Source organism: Equus asinus, chromosome 10 (assembly GCF_041296235.1).
Source record: "Equus asinus isolate D_3611 breed Donkey chromosome 10, EquAss-T2T_v2, whole genome shotgun sequence".
NCBI classification, from domain to species: domain Eukaryota; kingdom Metazoa; phylum Chordata; class Mammalia; order Perissodactyla; family Equidae; genus Equus; species Equus asinus.
In genome coordinates this window covers 44,388,444-44,404,313 of record NC_091799.1, presented here as the reverse complement: position 1 = coordinate 44,404,313, position 15,870 = coordinate 44,388,444, and the positions used below count along the sequence as shown (strand labels likewise).

Sequence of the window (15,870 nt, the reverse complement as noted above, 5' to 3'; positions counted from 1 at the left end):
GAATAATCATTGTACAATTAATGCATCCTGGGGGGAGGATTTAATGTTTGCCGGGAGAGTTGGTAGATAGGAAGGAAACCGCATTGTAACCTCTCACTATACCGGTGGTCCTCAACCCTAGCTGCACGTTAGAATCATCCAGAGAGCTTTTAAAATACCCTAAATGCAATGTTATATCCTAGATTAGATCCTGAAGCAGAAAAAGGACATTCATAGAAAAACTAGTGAAATCCAAATAATATCTGTACTTAATGCTAGATCTTAATTTCTTAAGTTTTGATAAATGGACCATGGTTATGTAAGATGTTAACATTAGGAGAAATTGGGTGAGAGGCATACAGGAACTTCTGTACTATCTTCACAACTTTCCTATAATTCTAAAACTGTTTCTCAGAAGAAATTTTTTGACCCAAGGAAGATTGGCCCTGAGCTAACCTCTGTTGCCAATCTTCCTCTTTTTGCTTGAGGAAGATTTTCCCTGAGTTAACATCTTTGCCAGTCTCTCTATTTTGTATGTGAGTTGCCACCACAGCATGGCCACCAACCAGTGGTGTAGGTCTGCTCCTGGGAACCGAACCCTGGCCCCAAAGCAGAATGTGCTGAATTTAACCAAGCAAAAAACAATTTAAAAATAAATATACCTATGTCTAGATGTCACCCTAGACAGGTGAACCAGAATCCCCAGGGAGGCGTCTGGGCCTCTGTAGTCTGGAAGCTTCCCCAGTGGTTCTAAATGTACTGTGAGGGTTGAGAACCACTGTTCTACACCATGAATGCCTGAGAGACTGGGATCCTGCCTTGTTCTTCACTGCAACCCAGTACCTAGCACAGTGCCTGTAGAGAGAGCTTGCGCAGTGTGCTCTTGCTGAACCAAACTTTGATTTGCAGAAGTCTTTGCTTTGGGTCCTCTGTAAGAACAGAGGGAACATTGAAAACAACCCCCACCCAAGAAAATATCAGGGGAGATTTTCAGACATCTTCTCACCTGGAGTAGTTCCTACTCCCACCCCCCAGTCTCATCATTTTCACTTAATCCTGACCATTATTACCAGATAAATATTCCTTAAAATACCAAAACTGCCCCTCCATTGTTCAGAAGTCTTACTTACTTCCCCATTACCTAACAAGTAAGTGAAATACTTCTTAGTTAGGTATGCAAAATTCTGAATGCTCCAATAATACGAGATTTTTAGCCTACTGGACTGCTGTCCCACATGGACCCTGCATTAACCGTAGTTTGCATGCAGCTCTCTTGAACATGTCTTGAATTCACCCTTCTCTGTGTCACATACAATAATGCTGCTATCCACACCTATAATACAAAATCCTCTCCATTTCAAGGATCCACTCATGTGTAATTTTTTCAGGTCATTCCAGCAAAAAGTGAGCATTTCTTCTACTGTATCTGCTATTTAAATGGCACTGCACTTACTATTTTCTTCTGTAGTTATTTGTTTTCTGTTTTCTCCCCCCGTGAGAGTGCCCTGGTGGGCAAGGACTGTGTGTTATAGGTATTCCAACCCTCACAGTGTTTATCATGATGCCGTCCACACAGTTAAGTACGTAATAATGATTTAATTTACATTTTGCACAAATACAATATTTAAAAAGTAAAAATGGAAAATCAAAATTCAAATACACAAACTACATTCATCACTCCAGAATATCTTTGAAGGAGTCCTAGAATGATAAGAATTGCTAAAATTAACTTAAAAAGTCAACTAAGCCTGAATAAAATTTTGATGCTATTGTTACACTAATAATTGAACAAAGTTTACAAGAAAACTGTATACTTCCCAAAATTGTAAGTGTTCTAACTTAATAATTTTGGGGCTCTTAGGAATTAATCAAAGAAATTTTTGTTCTTAGGGGGAAAAATAAATTATTCAACTCTCCCCCTTCCCATTTTGTCTCTTCCCACCACTATCCTCACCCCAATATACATACACATGCACACACGCACACACACACACTAGTAGGATATTGTCCATGTGGTAGAGCCTGAAAAACACTTGAGTTCTCTCTTTCAGCTATTGTCTATACATCGGGGAAAAATACTGTTAAAATTTTAATGAGTATTGTAGAGATTTTTACCATATTTGAGAAAATCACACATATAGTATATTAAGATGTGTATTTTGTTGGACAACTATGATAGTTGAGCATTTGTTAAAACAAAACGTAACTATGGACGTCATTTTCTGGGTGAAGCTCTTGAGGAATGTTTGGAATTGCTGGTGTCTCTGGTTCTTCTGCTTTGCGTTCTTTAATTTCTGTAAAATCAAATAAAATACAAAAGTAGGTTCAATAAATGGTATTGGGACAACTGATTATCCATTTGGAGAAAGAAAACTCGACCTCACACCTTGCACAAAAACAAATTTCAGATCAGTTGAAGATTTAAATATTAAAATACCATCAGTGTAGAAGCAATAGAATGTTCTTATAATTTTAGGATTATAAAGGGCTTTCTAAGCAGAACACAGACCAGAAACCATAAAGGAAAAGATTGACAGGTTTGAATAACTGAAAATCATGACAGTTTTGAATAACTAAAAACTAAAATTAAAATTAAAATTTTGCCATGTGGATGACAAAAACCACTATAAACAAAGCTAAACCTCAAACAACTGGAAAAATATTTACAACTTATATGTAGGTAAAGTTTTCATTACTATTATTTAAAGAGATTTTTTTTTTTTTTTTAAGATTTTATTTTTTCCTTTTTCTCCCCAAAGCCCCCCGGTACATAGTTGTGTATTCTTCGTTGTGGGTTCCTCTGGTTGTGGCATGTGGGATGCTGCCTCAGCGTGGTCTGATGAGCAGTGCCATGTCCGCGCCCAGGATTCGAACCGACGAAACACTGGGCCGCCTGCAGTGGAGCGTGCGAACTTAACCACTCGGCCACGGGGCCAGCCCCTTAAAGAGATTTTTTAATCAATCAAAAGAGATATCCCAAATTTAAAATGGCACAGGGATTCAAACAGGCAACTCTCAAAAGAAAAAAATTCCAATTCATAATAATTATGAAAAGATGCCTGATAGCATTAGTCATCCAAAAAGTGGGAATTAAAACAATTGGATTTTTTTAACCTAGCAAAACAGGCAAAGATTTTTAAAACGTGATCATGCACAGTGTTGACGAGGGTGTGGGGACCAGGCACTTGTATAAATTCTTGGTTTGCGTGAATTGCTATGTTTTTGGAGGCTAGTCCGACAGAATGTATCCAAACTTTAAATACTAGTGCCCATTGGCCCCGCAATTCAACTTCTAGGGACTTATTCAAAGGAAATAATCAGACAAACTTAAGCTTCCAGTGCTTCAGTTTCCTTATCTATAAGATGGGGATAATATTATTTACCCAACAGCGTTTTTAACATTGAATAAAACAATTCACACAAAATGTTTAATACAGTGTCTGGCACATCGAAAGTGCTAAATAAATGTTACTTCCAATGATGATCATTGAACATTGTTATAATGGTAAAACTTGGCAGTAACCTAAGTGTTCATCAGTACAGGGATTGGTTGAATAAATCGTTGTACATATAACACAATACTAAAGGATTGTTACAAAAGATGTCATTAGGATGGCCATGATATATAGAGAGTGTGGGGAAAAAGCAGGTTACAGAATAGAATGTATTGTACTAGCTCATTTGTTAACACAAAACAGAACCTCAACATTGGAGATTGGAGATAGGAGATGGGATTATAGGAGACTACTTTATATTTACTTATATATTGCTTTATTAATTTCTCATAAAGAACATTTATAACTTATTGTTATGAAAATGTTATCATCAGCAAAAAGGGGGATATTTCCATTTGTTTGGTAAGACAAAAACAAAAACAAAACACACATGAATTAATTGCCTATATTAACCTTGCTGGGTTTAGAACGACCCTGTTCTGAGGTCGCGTGTTGATTAGAGCTGCTTCTCCAGCAGGGGGCTCCTGTCAGTACAAGTAGTCTTCATCTGTCTGCTTTTTACTGTACTTTCTTTTTTTTTAAGTATTTCCTCAAAACCTGTATTACTTGGAACCCAATTAACCCCATGTTCTTGTTGCACTCGTCTTTTAGGAGAAAGAGCAAATAAGCTACCGAAGGGATTTCTTTAGAAAACAGTTCCCTGGGGATAACAGACTCGTCCCCTTTCCTGTGCTGTCTGCAGTGTTGTACAAAGAGAACCGGGGTTCTCAGTTATGTCCCTAAGGCAAGTCAAACTGAAGAAAGGTCACATTATTTTCAAAATGCTTCTTAGCAGCTTAGGAGAAAGGTTTTCAGGAACAAATATTGAAATAGAAAGAGTTTTTGATAAACCTGATAAATCCTACAAGAATGAGTTCCCTAATAACAAGATCACATTTCACACCTTTGTATCTCCTTTGGTACCTTGGACCATGAATTTAATTTTTGAGAAAAACTTTATGTAAACTTAATTGTCCTTTAAAATATTTTGCATATAATTCACCCTCTATTGAGTTCATTTCTCCTCACTGGCTAAAGCTTCCCAAAATAAATAGTATGTACAAGTACCCACTGTACACACTTATGTTTTCAATTATGTTCTTTTAATTTTTTGGAAATGTGCCAAACAGACATTGGTTGAATGAAAAATATTTTTTACTTGAAACTACCCAATAATATCAATGACACCCCTTGAGATGACTGGGGATAACCTAGGATTGTCAAAGAAGGCTATAAAATCACCGCTTTGAGGAAGATGTACCTATTCGGTGCTCCAGTTATAAATGGGGAACACCATTAAGTGGCAGTGTCACTGACTTGTCCCCAGTTAACAACCCCTACCTTGAGGAAAAGTGGAAACATCCTTAGCATCTTCCTGGTGTGCTTTAGGATCCTGGCTTTGGGGCCCACCTGTTTCTTGGTATGGTTCTGGAAAGTGTTCTTTAGACAGATCCTTATTTCTATATGTCTTAGTAGAGAGGTCTTCAGGCCCAGGTGTTTCTTGGTATTTTTCAGGTGAGCAGTCTTCAGGCCCAGGCGTTTCTCGGTATATTTCAGGTGAATATTCTTCACACCCAGGGGTTTCTTGGCATTTTTCAGGTGAACAATCTTCAGGCCCAGGTGTTTCTCGGTATATTTCAGGTGAATAGTCTTCACACCCAGGGGTTTCTTGGTATTTTTCAGGTGAACAATCTTCAGGCCCAGGTGTTTCTCGGTGTATTTCAGGTGAATAGTCTTCACACCCAGGGGTTTCTTGGTATATTTCAGGTGAGTATTCTTCTTGCCCGGGTGTTTCTTGGTACATTTCAGGTGGATATTCTTCAGGAGCTGGTGTTTCTTGGATTGTTTTATGAGAGGGGGCATTAGGGACAGTGATTTCTTTATATGTTTTAGGGGAAAACTGTTCGGGTTCAGCTGTTTCTTGGGATGTTTTTGTAGAAAGGTCTTTAGGCACCGCTGTTTCTTGTGTTTTTGGAAGGAAGCTTTCAGTCTCCGCTACTCCTTCACCTGGTGCAGAATCGTATTCCTCGAGTTCAGCTCTTTTTTGGTATGCTTCAAGAGCATAGCCTTTAGGTACATCTGGTTTGGGGTATGCTTCAAGAGAGCATCCTTCCAGGTCAGCTACGTCTTCAGATGTTTTAGAAGGAAGGGCTTTGGCTACAGCTGTTTCTTGGCACATTTTAGGAGAGAGGTCTTCAGGCTCGGTCGTATCATGGTGGCTTTTGGAAGGATGGTCTTGAAGAACAGCTGTTTCTGGGCACCTTTTAGGAGAGAGGTCTTCGGGTCCAGCCCTGTCTTGGCATATGTCAGAAGGGTGGTTTTGTACCACTGTTTCTTGGTACTCAGAAGAGCTTTCCTGATGTATAATGCTTTCTTGATCTATTGCAGAAAAATGTTTCTCAGGCACAACTCTTTGGGGGGAGGCCCCCGAGGGGAGAGCTTCAGTTACACTCCTAGGTGGTTCACTTTCTTTCTCCGTAAGTGCCAGAGCTTTCTCCATAATTTCCTTTTCTAAATGTGACCCAGGCTCCGCCTTCAGTTCTGTCTTTTGTTGTCTCTTTCGGCCTCTTTGATTTCCTCTTCCTGTTCTCTGCCGCTTGTGTTTTTTCTCTCTATGGAGAAATCAAAATTAGTGTCAGCAACAAGACTACAGAATTCAAATAAATGCTTGATAATAACAGTCCCCAGTCTCCCACTGCCTCGTTACACAACCTTGAACAAGTCACTTAATCTCTCCGGGCCACACTCTCCTTGTTTGTAAGATGAAGGAGTGGTGGCCCTTGGGGACTTTTGTCTCTGACGCCTTGCTCACCAGGAACCTTCGTGGTGAGTGTAGTGTGTATGAGTTTGAGAGCATATGCTTTGAGTTTGGTAATGGAAAACATATAACTGATGTTATAAATGAATAGATTGGCATTCTGGTTTATACACTAGGCTCTTTGGGTCAGTCTGTGTGAGTTAGTCCCACTGTGCCCTGGGTAAACTGATACAATTGCGTTTCTAGATCCCTGATCCAGGCACGGTTCCTTGTCTGGGCAGCCTGCAGGCAGATGATGTATATGGCTTGCTTATCTCATACAGTGTCTTGTATAAAGGATGCTAAGTAGCTACAACATACGGCAAATGAGATATACTTTAAGCTGGGTCAAAAGTTGCAAAAACATTTCTTGAAGTTCTGGTGGGCAGGCATGAGTGGCTGTATTATACCTACTCCAGATTAATAGTTAGATTACCGATCTAAAAGATGAAAGGATATACATGGAAATTGCAGCCAATGACAAATTGTTAGGTACTGCAAATATAACCAAATACAGACGGCTAATACAGATGGGCCAAGGGGGTACTATAAATAAGTGTTTCATCATTTCTCTCAACCTACTGAAATTCTGTTCGATGCTACCTGCTCCTGGAGCCGTCTCTTACCACAGGGCTGAAATGTGCTCCCTGCTTGGTGCTCCTATATGATTTATCCTGAGGCTCATGCTCAAGGCATGATCAGAGGCTGCCTCATACTGTAGTTATTTCTGGAGAAACCTTATTTCTTTCAGTAAACTGAATATTCTTTAGAGAGAAAACCAGTGTCTCTTATATTTTTGCAGTGCTCATAGCTCCTTGCACACTTAAAAAATATGTACCCTATTCTAGTTTTGTGTATGTTCGAAAATTCTCAGAATTAAAAATTTATAAGATTGCCTTACCAAAACCAGTTTGAAGTCAATATAAAAAAGCTATATATGTCACAGGACAGTCAAAAATAAATATGCAAAGTAATATAGAAGAAAAGGTAATCTAAAAATGATGGTATGGCACCTCGGCATTTTGAAGTTTAACTCCAGGTAACCAAGGTAACAGATAGATGATAAAGTCCTATTGTCAGATTAAAAAAATATATGTCTGAATTCTTCAGGAAACACGTCTTTTCTTAGATATTAAATCCTAAATGATTTATTGTGTAGATCTCTATGTGAGGGAATCTGAGTAATATAATGTTCCATGTTCTTCCCAGTAGTTTTTCAAAAGATATAAAAATATCTCTGTGGGTTACAATTTAATCTGTACTCCGTCCCTTATCAGCTATGTGATCATGGGCAAGTCACTTAACCTCTCTGTGCCTTGGTTTCTTCACAGGAAAAATGGAGTAAATAGTATCTGCCCAACCTCGTATGGTTGTTGCAAGAATCGCAGAGGATAACTTACATGAATGAATTATCCAAATATAAATCAGTGCTTTTGTACTAATAAAGGAAACAGTTACAGTGCTTCCTATGTGCCAGGCACTGTTTTAAGTAATTTACTTATTCTGTTCTCTCACATAATCTTCACATCAACTTATGAGGTAGATACTATTATTATCTCCATTTTGCAGATGACAAAACTGAGGCTCCGGGAGGCTGAGTAACTCGTCCAGGGTCAAGTGGCTAGGCAGCAGGGAGTCAGGCTTCTCATCTAGTCCTTGCAGCTTTAACAGCCAGGCTCTCCCCCAGTCCACTCTGCCGCTTCTCTCTGCAACTACCAAGGTTTCACTGGGTGGGATGTTGTAGTGAGAATGCCCTCAGTAGTATAGAAGAAATGCGTCACCAGGGCAAGGCCAGCCGGCTGTCAAGAGGCTCATCAAGGTGTCATCTACTTCAGAGACCTCCTCAGCCTTGGCCACCCAGCCCGGCAAGCACCGAAACCCAATTCTGTCTGCACACTGAGACTAGCTCCATTTATCAGGCGCAGAGCTCATCAACCAGCTCAAAGAGACTGATACGCAAACCTAAAGACCAGTTTCTAAATGAAGAGTGAGAAACGCAAAGTGACAGAGCAAGAGTGCGCGCTTCCCCTGTAGCAGGCACTTGGGAAGCCCAGCGCTGGTCAGGAAGCTGCCTGGCCTGTGTGGAATACGGGAGCTAATGGGATACTCTGCAACAGAGCCACCTGCCACAGGACCCGAGCACAGAAGTTTCGGCTATAATAGAGTATACACATTTTGGAAAAACCTCACTTTCTGCAAACTCATGCACTAAAACAATGAACGGTGCTTATGAGGCAAAAATAGAGTTGGGGCAAACGACTCAAAACCTATGCAACTTTCTAACACGAACAAAAACAATACTTAGTAGCTGGGGAGATCACTTGGACAGTCCAGACAAGCAGCTGGCTGTGGCTGGAGGCTGCCTCGGGGGACAGGAAAAGTGCACAAAAGCAACAGTGTAGTAAATGCAGGCTTGCAGCCGCTGAGATCATGCAAATAGGGTGGTGTTCTGAGCCTGCGGGGCTGCCATTAAATTGGGCGCAGGAGGAAGTGCAACTTGCCACCTGGGGAGAGCTGTGCGAGGCTGGTGGTGTCCTTCTCTGGGGAACAGCCCTGGATGCAGGCTGAAAAGGATCCTGTCTATACAGCAGCCAAGCTGAGGGCGTTTTCCTTTCCCACTAAAGGTTCTAATTCTATTCCCACTGTTCTGGCTCCTTTGACTAGGAAAAATCATATCAACACAACTTCCACATTATGCTGACATCATTCTCCTATTCACCAATCATATGAGAGCTAATTGACACTTCTCAGTCCGTAGCGAGGATAGATGCCCTTGCTTAAGAAGAGTGCTTAGATCACTGGTTCTCAACTGAGGGCGATTACCTCCCTCCCCCCGCCCCAGGAGACAGTTGACAATGTCTGGAGACATTTTTGGTTGTCACACCTGGGGTGGGGGGGTGCTATTTGTTTCTAGAGCCCAGAGATGCTGCTGAATATCCTGAATGCATAGGACAGCCTCCCACACAAAGAATTATCCTGCCCACAGCATCAACGGTGCCCTGGCTTAGATGGATCCTGCGCTTTTGGCTCCTTGGGCTCCCCTTTTCTTTCTTCAAGCAAGCTGCCTCTGCTGTCCTATTCTAACTGGAGGTAGTGAGACGCTGCCTGACTTACACTCATGTTCCTGTGCTCCCTCCCTGAGAGGGCATACAGGTGATGACTGGAGATGTAGGAACTCCCAGACTCTTCCCTTGCTCATTTACAGACAATGTTTTGGTTTAGTCCATGGAGAGTTCATCATACTCATTCGATAGGGATTTTACTAATAGAAAGCTTGGAGAACCAGCTCGGAGGTTTCCTCAGTGGTGTCTCCCACTCCTGACAACAGGATGCTCCATGCTTATATTACCAGAGTGGCTGAACACCAGCCTCTCTACAAGATAATTTGATTACCTGGTGCTTTAAATGAAAGAGACCAGGGATAAAATTCCGTTCCCACCACTTTACTCTCTGTGACTTTAGGCAAGAGATTTAACCCATCAGACACTTGGTGTCCTTTTATTGTAAAATAAGTATAACAGCTCCTGATTTACGGGATTGTTGGAAAGAAAAAATACAGTGCATAAAAATGCTCAGCACTACTTGACACATAGCATATGCTCAATAAATATCAGTTCCTTTTCCCTTGCAAGGATTCCATACCCAAACTGCCATTGTGAAGACTGCTTTTCTTGCGCTTCGGCTTTTCTTTTTCTGAGTTGCTCTCTGTTTCGCAAACTCCAAGTTCCAATGACTTCTGTAGGATCAAAATGCAAGTTATAGCAGATAGTGATGAATCGTGGCATTTATCAGCAAGAGTCCTATAGCGAAGTGGTAGAATCTTTATGCTGGGTGTCTAAGTTTTTCTCCTAGCTTTTTGAGGACAAGGACTATGTCTTATTTATCCTTGTACCTTCAGAGAATACCTGGGATAAATCATTCGGTAAATATTTTAAATGAAAAGGTCAGTATTTGTACATTGTGTGCTACCAACCTATTAATTTCTTCAAAATAATTTTTACATATTATACAAACATAAAATAAAAGAAGAAATCAGCCATCTTCTGCCATCCTTAATGTTAGAACCTGTTTTCATTTTACTCCTCGTACTCATCCAGTCCCTATATTACACCAAGTTTTAATCATAGCATACCACAATTTGATCATTTATTGACCTAACATTATATCGGAAATATTTTCCATGACATAGTCCTCATAACTATAACCTTAACAACTACATGATACTTAATCAAGTTGATGTATTCTCATTTACCCAGTCATTCTACCTATTGAACATTGAGGTTCTTGCCAGTGATTTTTTGTCATTGTAGATCAAACTATAAAAAGCATATTCATGCATACAGCTTTTTTTTCTGTTGGATCTTTTCCTTAAGATAGTGTTTCTCCAAGTTCTTTGGAATATTAAAAGTATTACCAGAAAAGGTTTTGTTGCCATCCAAGTTTGTGAAAAGTTAAGGGCTCTTTGATGCAGACAGAACTTCTTAGAGCCTGTGGTGCGATTGCAGATTTGCACTGGGACCCCCAAAACATAGAGCATGCCCCTTGGACCACAGCACCTTTGTTCTTAGGACAGAGGTTCTCTTTTTTTTTTTTGAGGAAGATTAGCCCCGAGCTAACGTCTGCTGCCAATCCTCCTCTTTTTGCTGAGGAAGACTGGCCCTGAGCTAAAATCCGTGCCCATTTTCCTGTTTTTGTGGGACGCCTACCACAGCATGGTGTGCCAAGTGGTGCCATGTCCGCACCCGAGATCTGAACCGGCGAACCCTGGGCTGCTGAAGTGGAATGTGCACACTTAACCGCTGCACCACCGGGCCGGCCCCAGGACAGAGGTTCTTAATGGTGAACTTGGATGGGGGAAATTATAGCTTTATTTTTACCAATCTCTAATTAAAATTAGCATTTCCTTCAGTTATGAAGGTAGGTAGCAAACCACAGTCATTTTAGCAGTATCTGACTGTCACCAAAAGAAAGCACAGATTTTTTTCATATCACATAACAGTTGTCACAGACACCTTAAAATATCCTTTACTTGAGATGATATATTTGATTTGATACAATGGTTATTAGACCCACCACTGGATCTTGTTATTTAATGCATCTGTAAATGAGCCCATATATTACTATATCACAATTTTTCATTTTGGTAACTGTATCAATATAATTGTTTCCTTTGTAATCTTATCTATTTAATTTTGTGTATTTAAAATATTTATTCGAATAAGGAGTCTATAGGTCATCAGAATGCCAAAGGGATCCACGGCACAAAAAGTTTAAAAACACTGCCTGAAGGCCTAGGGTTCCACAAAACATTTTGAGAAAGGCTGCTTCAGGATAAAGTCAAAGACTAAGATTAATGAGTCAAAAGAACAAGCACTGTTATGGTTCTTACTGCCTGTTGCCAGGTCTCCTTCCAAAAACTATACCAAGTGCACACCACTGTAGAAGTACATGGGTGTACTTGTTTTATGACAATAGTCCAGTATTGACATTTTCATGATCCTTCATTTAAATGTATTATTAACAATTTATTATTTCCTTCTGTTTCTCTAGCTTTTAGCATCTAAATGCTCTAGAAGTCACTCAGGAAGTTATACAGCCCCGATTCTTCCCATCTAAGGTTATATGAATGTACTCAATTATGTGCTTTCTTTTGGCCAGATTCATAAAAAAGAGGACAATAAGCATAGCCCCAATTCTTCCCAAGTCACTAAGACCTCTTAGTGGCCACTAGGGACCTCTTAACGTCTCCATTACCTGGAACACGGCTCTCTTCTTGATGAGAATCAGGTGTCTGATGGAGCATCAAGCGAGACTGGTCCTTTCTCACATCCATCTTGCTGCAAAACCTTCCTGCTATTTGGTCTGACTTCCACAAGTAGCCTTTTAAAAAATATCAAAAGCAACTAACAGTTAAACATGCACACACACACACATTCACTTGTCACTTAACTTCCCGCCTAAAACTTTTATCTGGTTGGACCACAGTGGCGGGCTACTTCTACTTTCTTTATCATACTGCACAGGTGTGAGTAGGGGCATGGCTGGTGCTGCGTCCTCTTCCTCCAGCATAGTGGCTAGTTATCCAGGACGCCCCACGGCCACAGCCTGGTATGGCACAGCCTCCAGTACCGCAGTCATTTGGTTCTGTCTGCTCAGAAGTGCCTGAGTCTTATGTTCCTTTTTACATACAGAGGTGGCATGGGACAGAAAGGTCTAGGACCTAGTCAGCTCCTAGAACAAGTCAACCTCCCGTCTCTGTGATGTTTTCCTCATTTGCAAAGTGGGTAAATTATTCCTGTCTCTCCCACTTCACACAGTTCTTGTGAGAGTGAAAATAACGAATGTGAAATTTATGAAGATGTAAAATTAATCTTATGTTGTTTCCCTGCATATAGCATTTTTTCACCTTAATCTGTTGCAAATAATGTAAAGTCTTGCCGTGTATGCTTTTAGACTTAGATAATAGATGCAAAGAACCAAATTAGGAATTCAAAGCAAATTTGAACCCTTTTCTGCTCACCCGATCATTCACAAGTGACTCAAGATAACTAGTGAAATGCACTGTTACTAATCCAGGGAAGGGCAAAAAGCATTTCTTAATGAAAATGTCACCACGTTATGTCACAGAAATTCAGTTGAAACCAAAGGAATCATGCCATCTCTGAGCAGTCACCCCATTTGTGAAGGCAAGTGGCACAGAGCACCATGGTTGTTCAACTAAGGAAGGAAAACCGACGCCTCTAACACACGCAGCTAGTCTGGGAGACGCAGGGCTGACAATGTGTTCTGGAGTCACAGATTGAATTGAATAGAGTTTGAATTCCAGTGTCGCCACATTCCCTGACTCAGTGACCTTAGGCAAGTTAGAGAGCCTTGGAGCCAGGTTACCCATGCAGTATGGGGACAATATCATGTCCCCTGGTGGGGTTATTGGGATGATTAAATCAAATAATCCATATAAGGCATTTAATATGTTCCTGGCATATTGAACTTGCTTAATAAGTATTTGCTGCTTTTATTAGTAATAAAAATATAGTAACCAGATTTTGGTAAACCAAGTCATAGTTTAAATGCACTAAAGAAACTCAGAGAAAATCTGAAAGGAATCTTTTATAAAGAGAAAACCTTTATAATGTGTATGGGCGCCCCCTACTTCCACACTCTTAAGGCATTGGAAGTGGAAGGGCCTCCAAGACTATCTACTCCTTCCCCCTACTTTATACACAGAGAAACTGAGACCCAAGACAGGAAAGGATTCACCGGCCCTAGATTTCCTTACTGATTGCCAGCAGCACCTTTTACTGATTAGAAGATGGGTCATCCTTTTACGCTTGAGCTTGCCTGGGTATGAAAATGTATATGTGGTACGAATGTATGAGAGAAGGAAGTTTCAAACACGCTGAAAAGTATTGAGAATTACATAACAGACACTCAAGTACCCACCACCAAAACTTAACGTGGTTTTAAATTACCAGATCCTGATGTTTTAGCTTTAGGTTTCTCAGTTCCCCAGTCTTTCTCATAAGTAAGTCTCTGTCTAAAATTCGGATAAGTTCAGGGAGTCCCTATTCAAAGGAGTCCCGTAGGGAATGGAAGGCATCCTTTGTAATTTACCTCTTGATAATTTTTGGATTTTCAGATATAGGGTTTTAAAAAAATCAAAGACAAATTAAAGTAACTTTGATAATTATAAAATAGTAGTGTTTTATAATTTAAACTGGCATTTTAAATATTAGCCCCTTTATTTGAAATGTTTTAATTCTTACTAGTTAGGTTGTTTCTTATAATAGCTCAGTGAAGTAACCTTATGGAATACCTCTGGGGCGCCTTATGGAAGATGCATAAGGACTTCTGCAATAGGATTATCCTGACTCAGAGCTTATAACACCCAGTTCAACGACTCAGTAACCCTTACTGCGTGCCCACTCTGCGTGTACTGAGCCAGGCTGTCAGACCACAGAGATGGACAGATGTGGTTCCTGAGTTCTGGGTACTGCAGGCTCGTTGAGAGGGAGATACACATCTTTATTGTAAGGAAATATTTGGATTCTTTATACCCCGTTGCAACCTTCCTAAATTGATCCCACCCCTGCCTCATGTTCCCCGTATCTGGGAGATTGTGGAGGGATTATTAAGAGGGTGAGGTCTCAAGTTAACAGTTAATTAGGGGGCAATATTGGGTGGAGCGGGCCAGTGGCGGGACTGTGGAGCAACCTAGATTGGAAGTCAGGCAAGGTGTCTCTGCTGTGATAAGCAGAACTTGTCTGGGACAGAAATAGTAGGCACAGAGTGAGTTCACAAGCCAGAGTTCATCGTCCCTTCTCTCTGTAGAAACTCTAGAGTCATTAGTAGAATGTGAGACGTTCGGCATTAAAGGGTGGGTATTTTTAACAAATGCTGCCTTGTTCTGGAGGTATTCGCATATATACATGAAACCTCCCTCTAGGCCACAAACTCTTAGACGGTGGTTACCACTCCTGAGTCGGCTTTCTGTCTCCACAGCATAATCTGGAGGAGGCTTGGCCCACAGCGGTTTCCCCAGAAATGCCCTCACTCCTGTACGCAGGGTGGGCTTCACGGGCATGCAGCCTATGAAAGCACCATATTCGCTGAGAGCAGCTGATGCGGCTGCGACTTCATAATAGTAATACCATCCTCTGTTCCAGAACTCTGTCTACTGTCTTTCACCAGCACTGCCCTACGTGCTGGAGATACAGCAGGTAAAAGACAAAAGTCCCTGCCCTTACGGACCCTATATTCTAATGGGGAAAGAGAAAGAAACGATAAACAAATAAATAAAATATGGGATGTGTCAGATGGTGACGCGTGCTTTGGAGGAAGTTGAACAGGGAGTGATGGAGTGGGGAATGAGGGGAAGCTGATGGCGGTCGCTGTTCTGCATAGGGAGGTCAGGGAAGGAGGAAGCTGAGCAGAACTGCAGGAGGTGAGGGGCAGCAGGCTGATGTCTGGGAGGGCATTTCAGGCAGAGGGGTTCTGCCAGTGGCCTGAGGAGACGACGTCGCAGGAGGTGCTTCAGAGAGGTAGCCTGTCGCCCCCTGTAGGGATTTCTACTCTGGCGGAGATGGATAGTCACGGGATGGCTTTGACCAGAGGAGTGACATGGTCTGGCTTATATTTTTAAAGCATTATTCTGACTACTGTGTGGAGAATAGACCACTGGGGCCAGGGTAGAAGCAGGGAGACCCACCGTAATCCAGGTGAGAGATAAGGAAGGCTTGGACTGTGGTGGCAGCAGTGAAGAAGTCAGGTCCTAGAGTACTTTACACACTGGATCTGGAGAGATAAAGAGCCAAAGACTATGACAAGGTTGTGGGCTGAGCACCTGGAGGGATGGAGTTACCATTACAGGTGAGGAGGCCTGGGAGGAGCAGGCTTGCAGGAGATGATCCGGAGTTTAGTTTTGGACATATGAATACATTATGGAGAAAAGAGCAAAGCAGCAGCCAGTGAGGCAGAAGAAAACCAGCAAAGTGTCGTGTCCTGGAAGCCAAATGGAAAATTGTTTCCAGGTGGAGGGAGTGATCAACAGTGTCAAATTTTGCTAACAGGTAAAGTAGAGAAAAGATTGGGAATTTTCCT

At 41.3% G+C, this 15,870-nt stretch overlaps 1 protein-coding gene across 2 annotated transcripts in view; it reads right to left on the bottom strand.

Moving 5' to 3' along the window:
* Positions 1–1,556: 1,556 nt before the first annotated feature.
* Positions 1,557–15,870, bottom strand: part of HEMGN (hemogen) — a 79,100-nt gene continuing 64,786 nt past the window's right edge. For both annotated transcript variants that reach the window (XM_014859739.3, XM_070519155.1), the window contains 4 exons: positions 12,025–12,150; positions 9,913–10,006; positions 4,815–6,085; positions 1,557–2,273 (listed from right to left, as the gene is read on the bottom strand). In XM_014859739.3, coding sequence (XP_014715225.2) covers positions 2,170–2,273; positions 4,815–6,085; positions 9,913–10,006; positions 12,025–12,150 — 1,595 coding nt within the window. In that variant the 3' untranslated portion in view covers positions 1,557–2,169. The remainder of the gene's footprint in view (positions 2,274–4,814; positions 6,086–9,912; positions 10,007–12,024; positions 12,151–15,870) is intronic.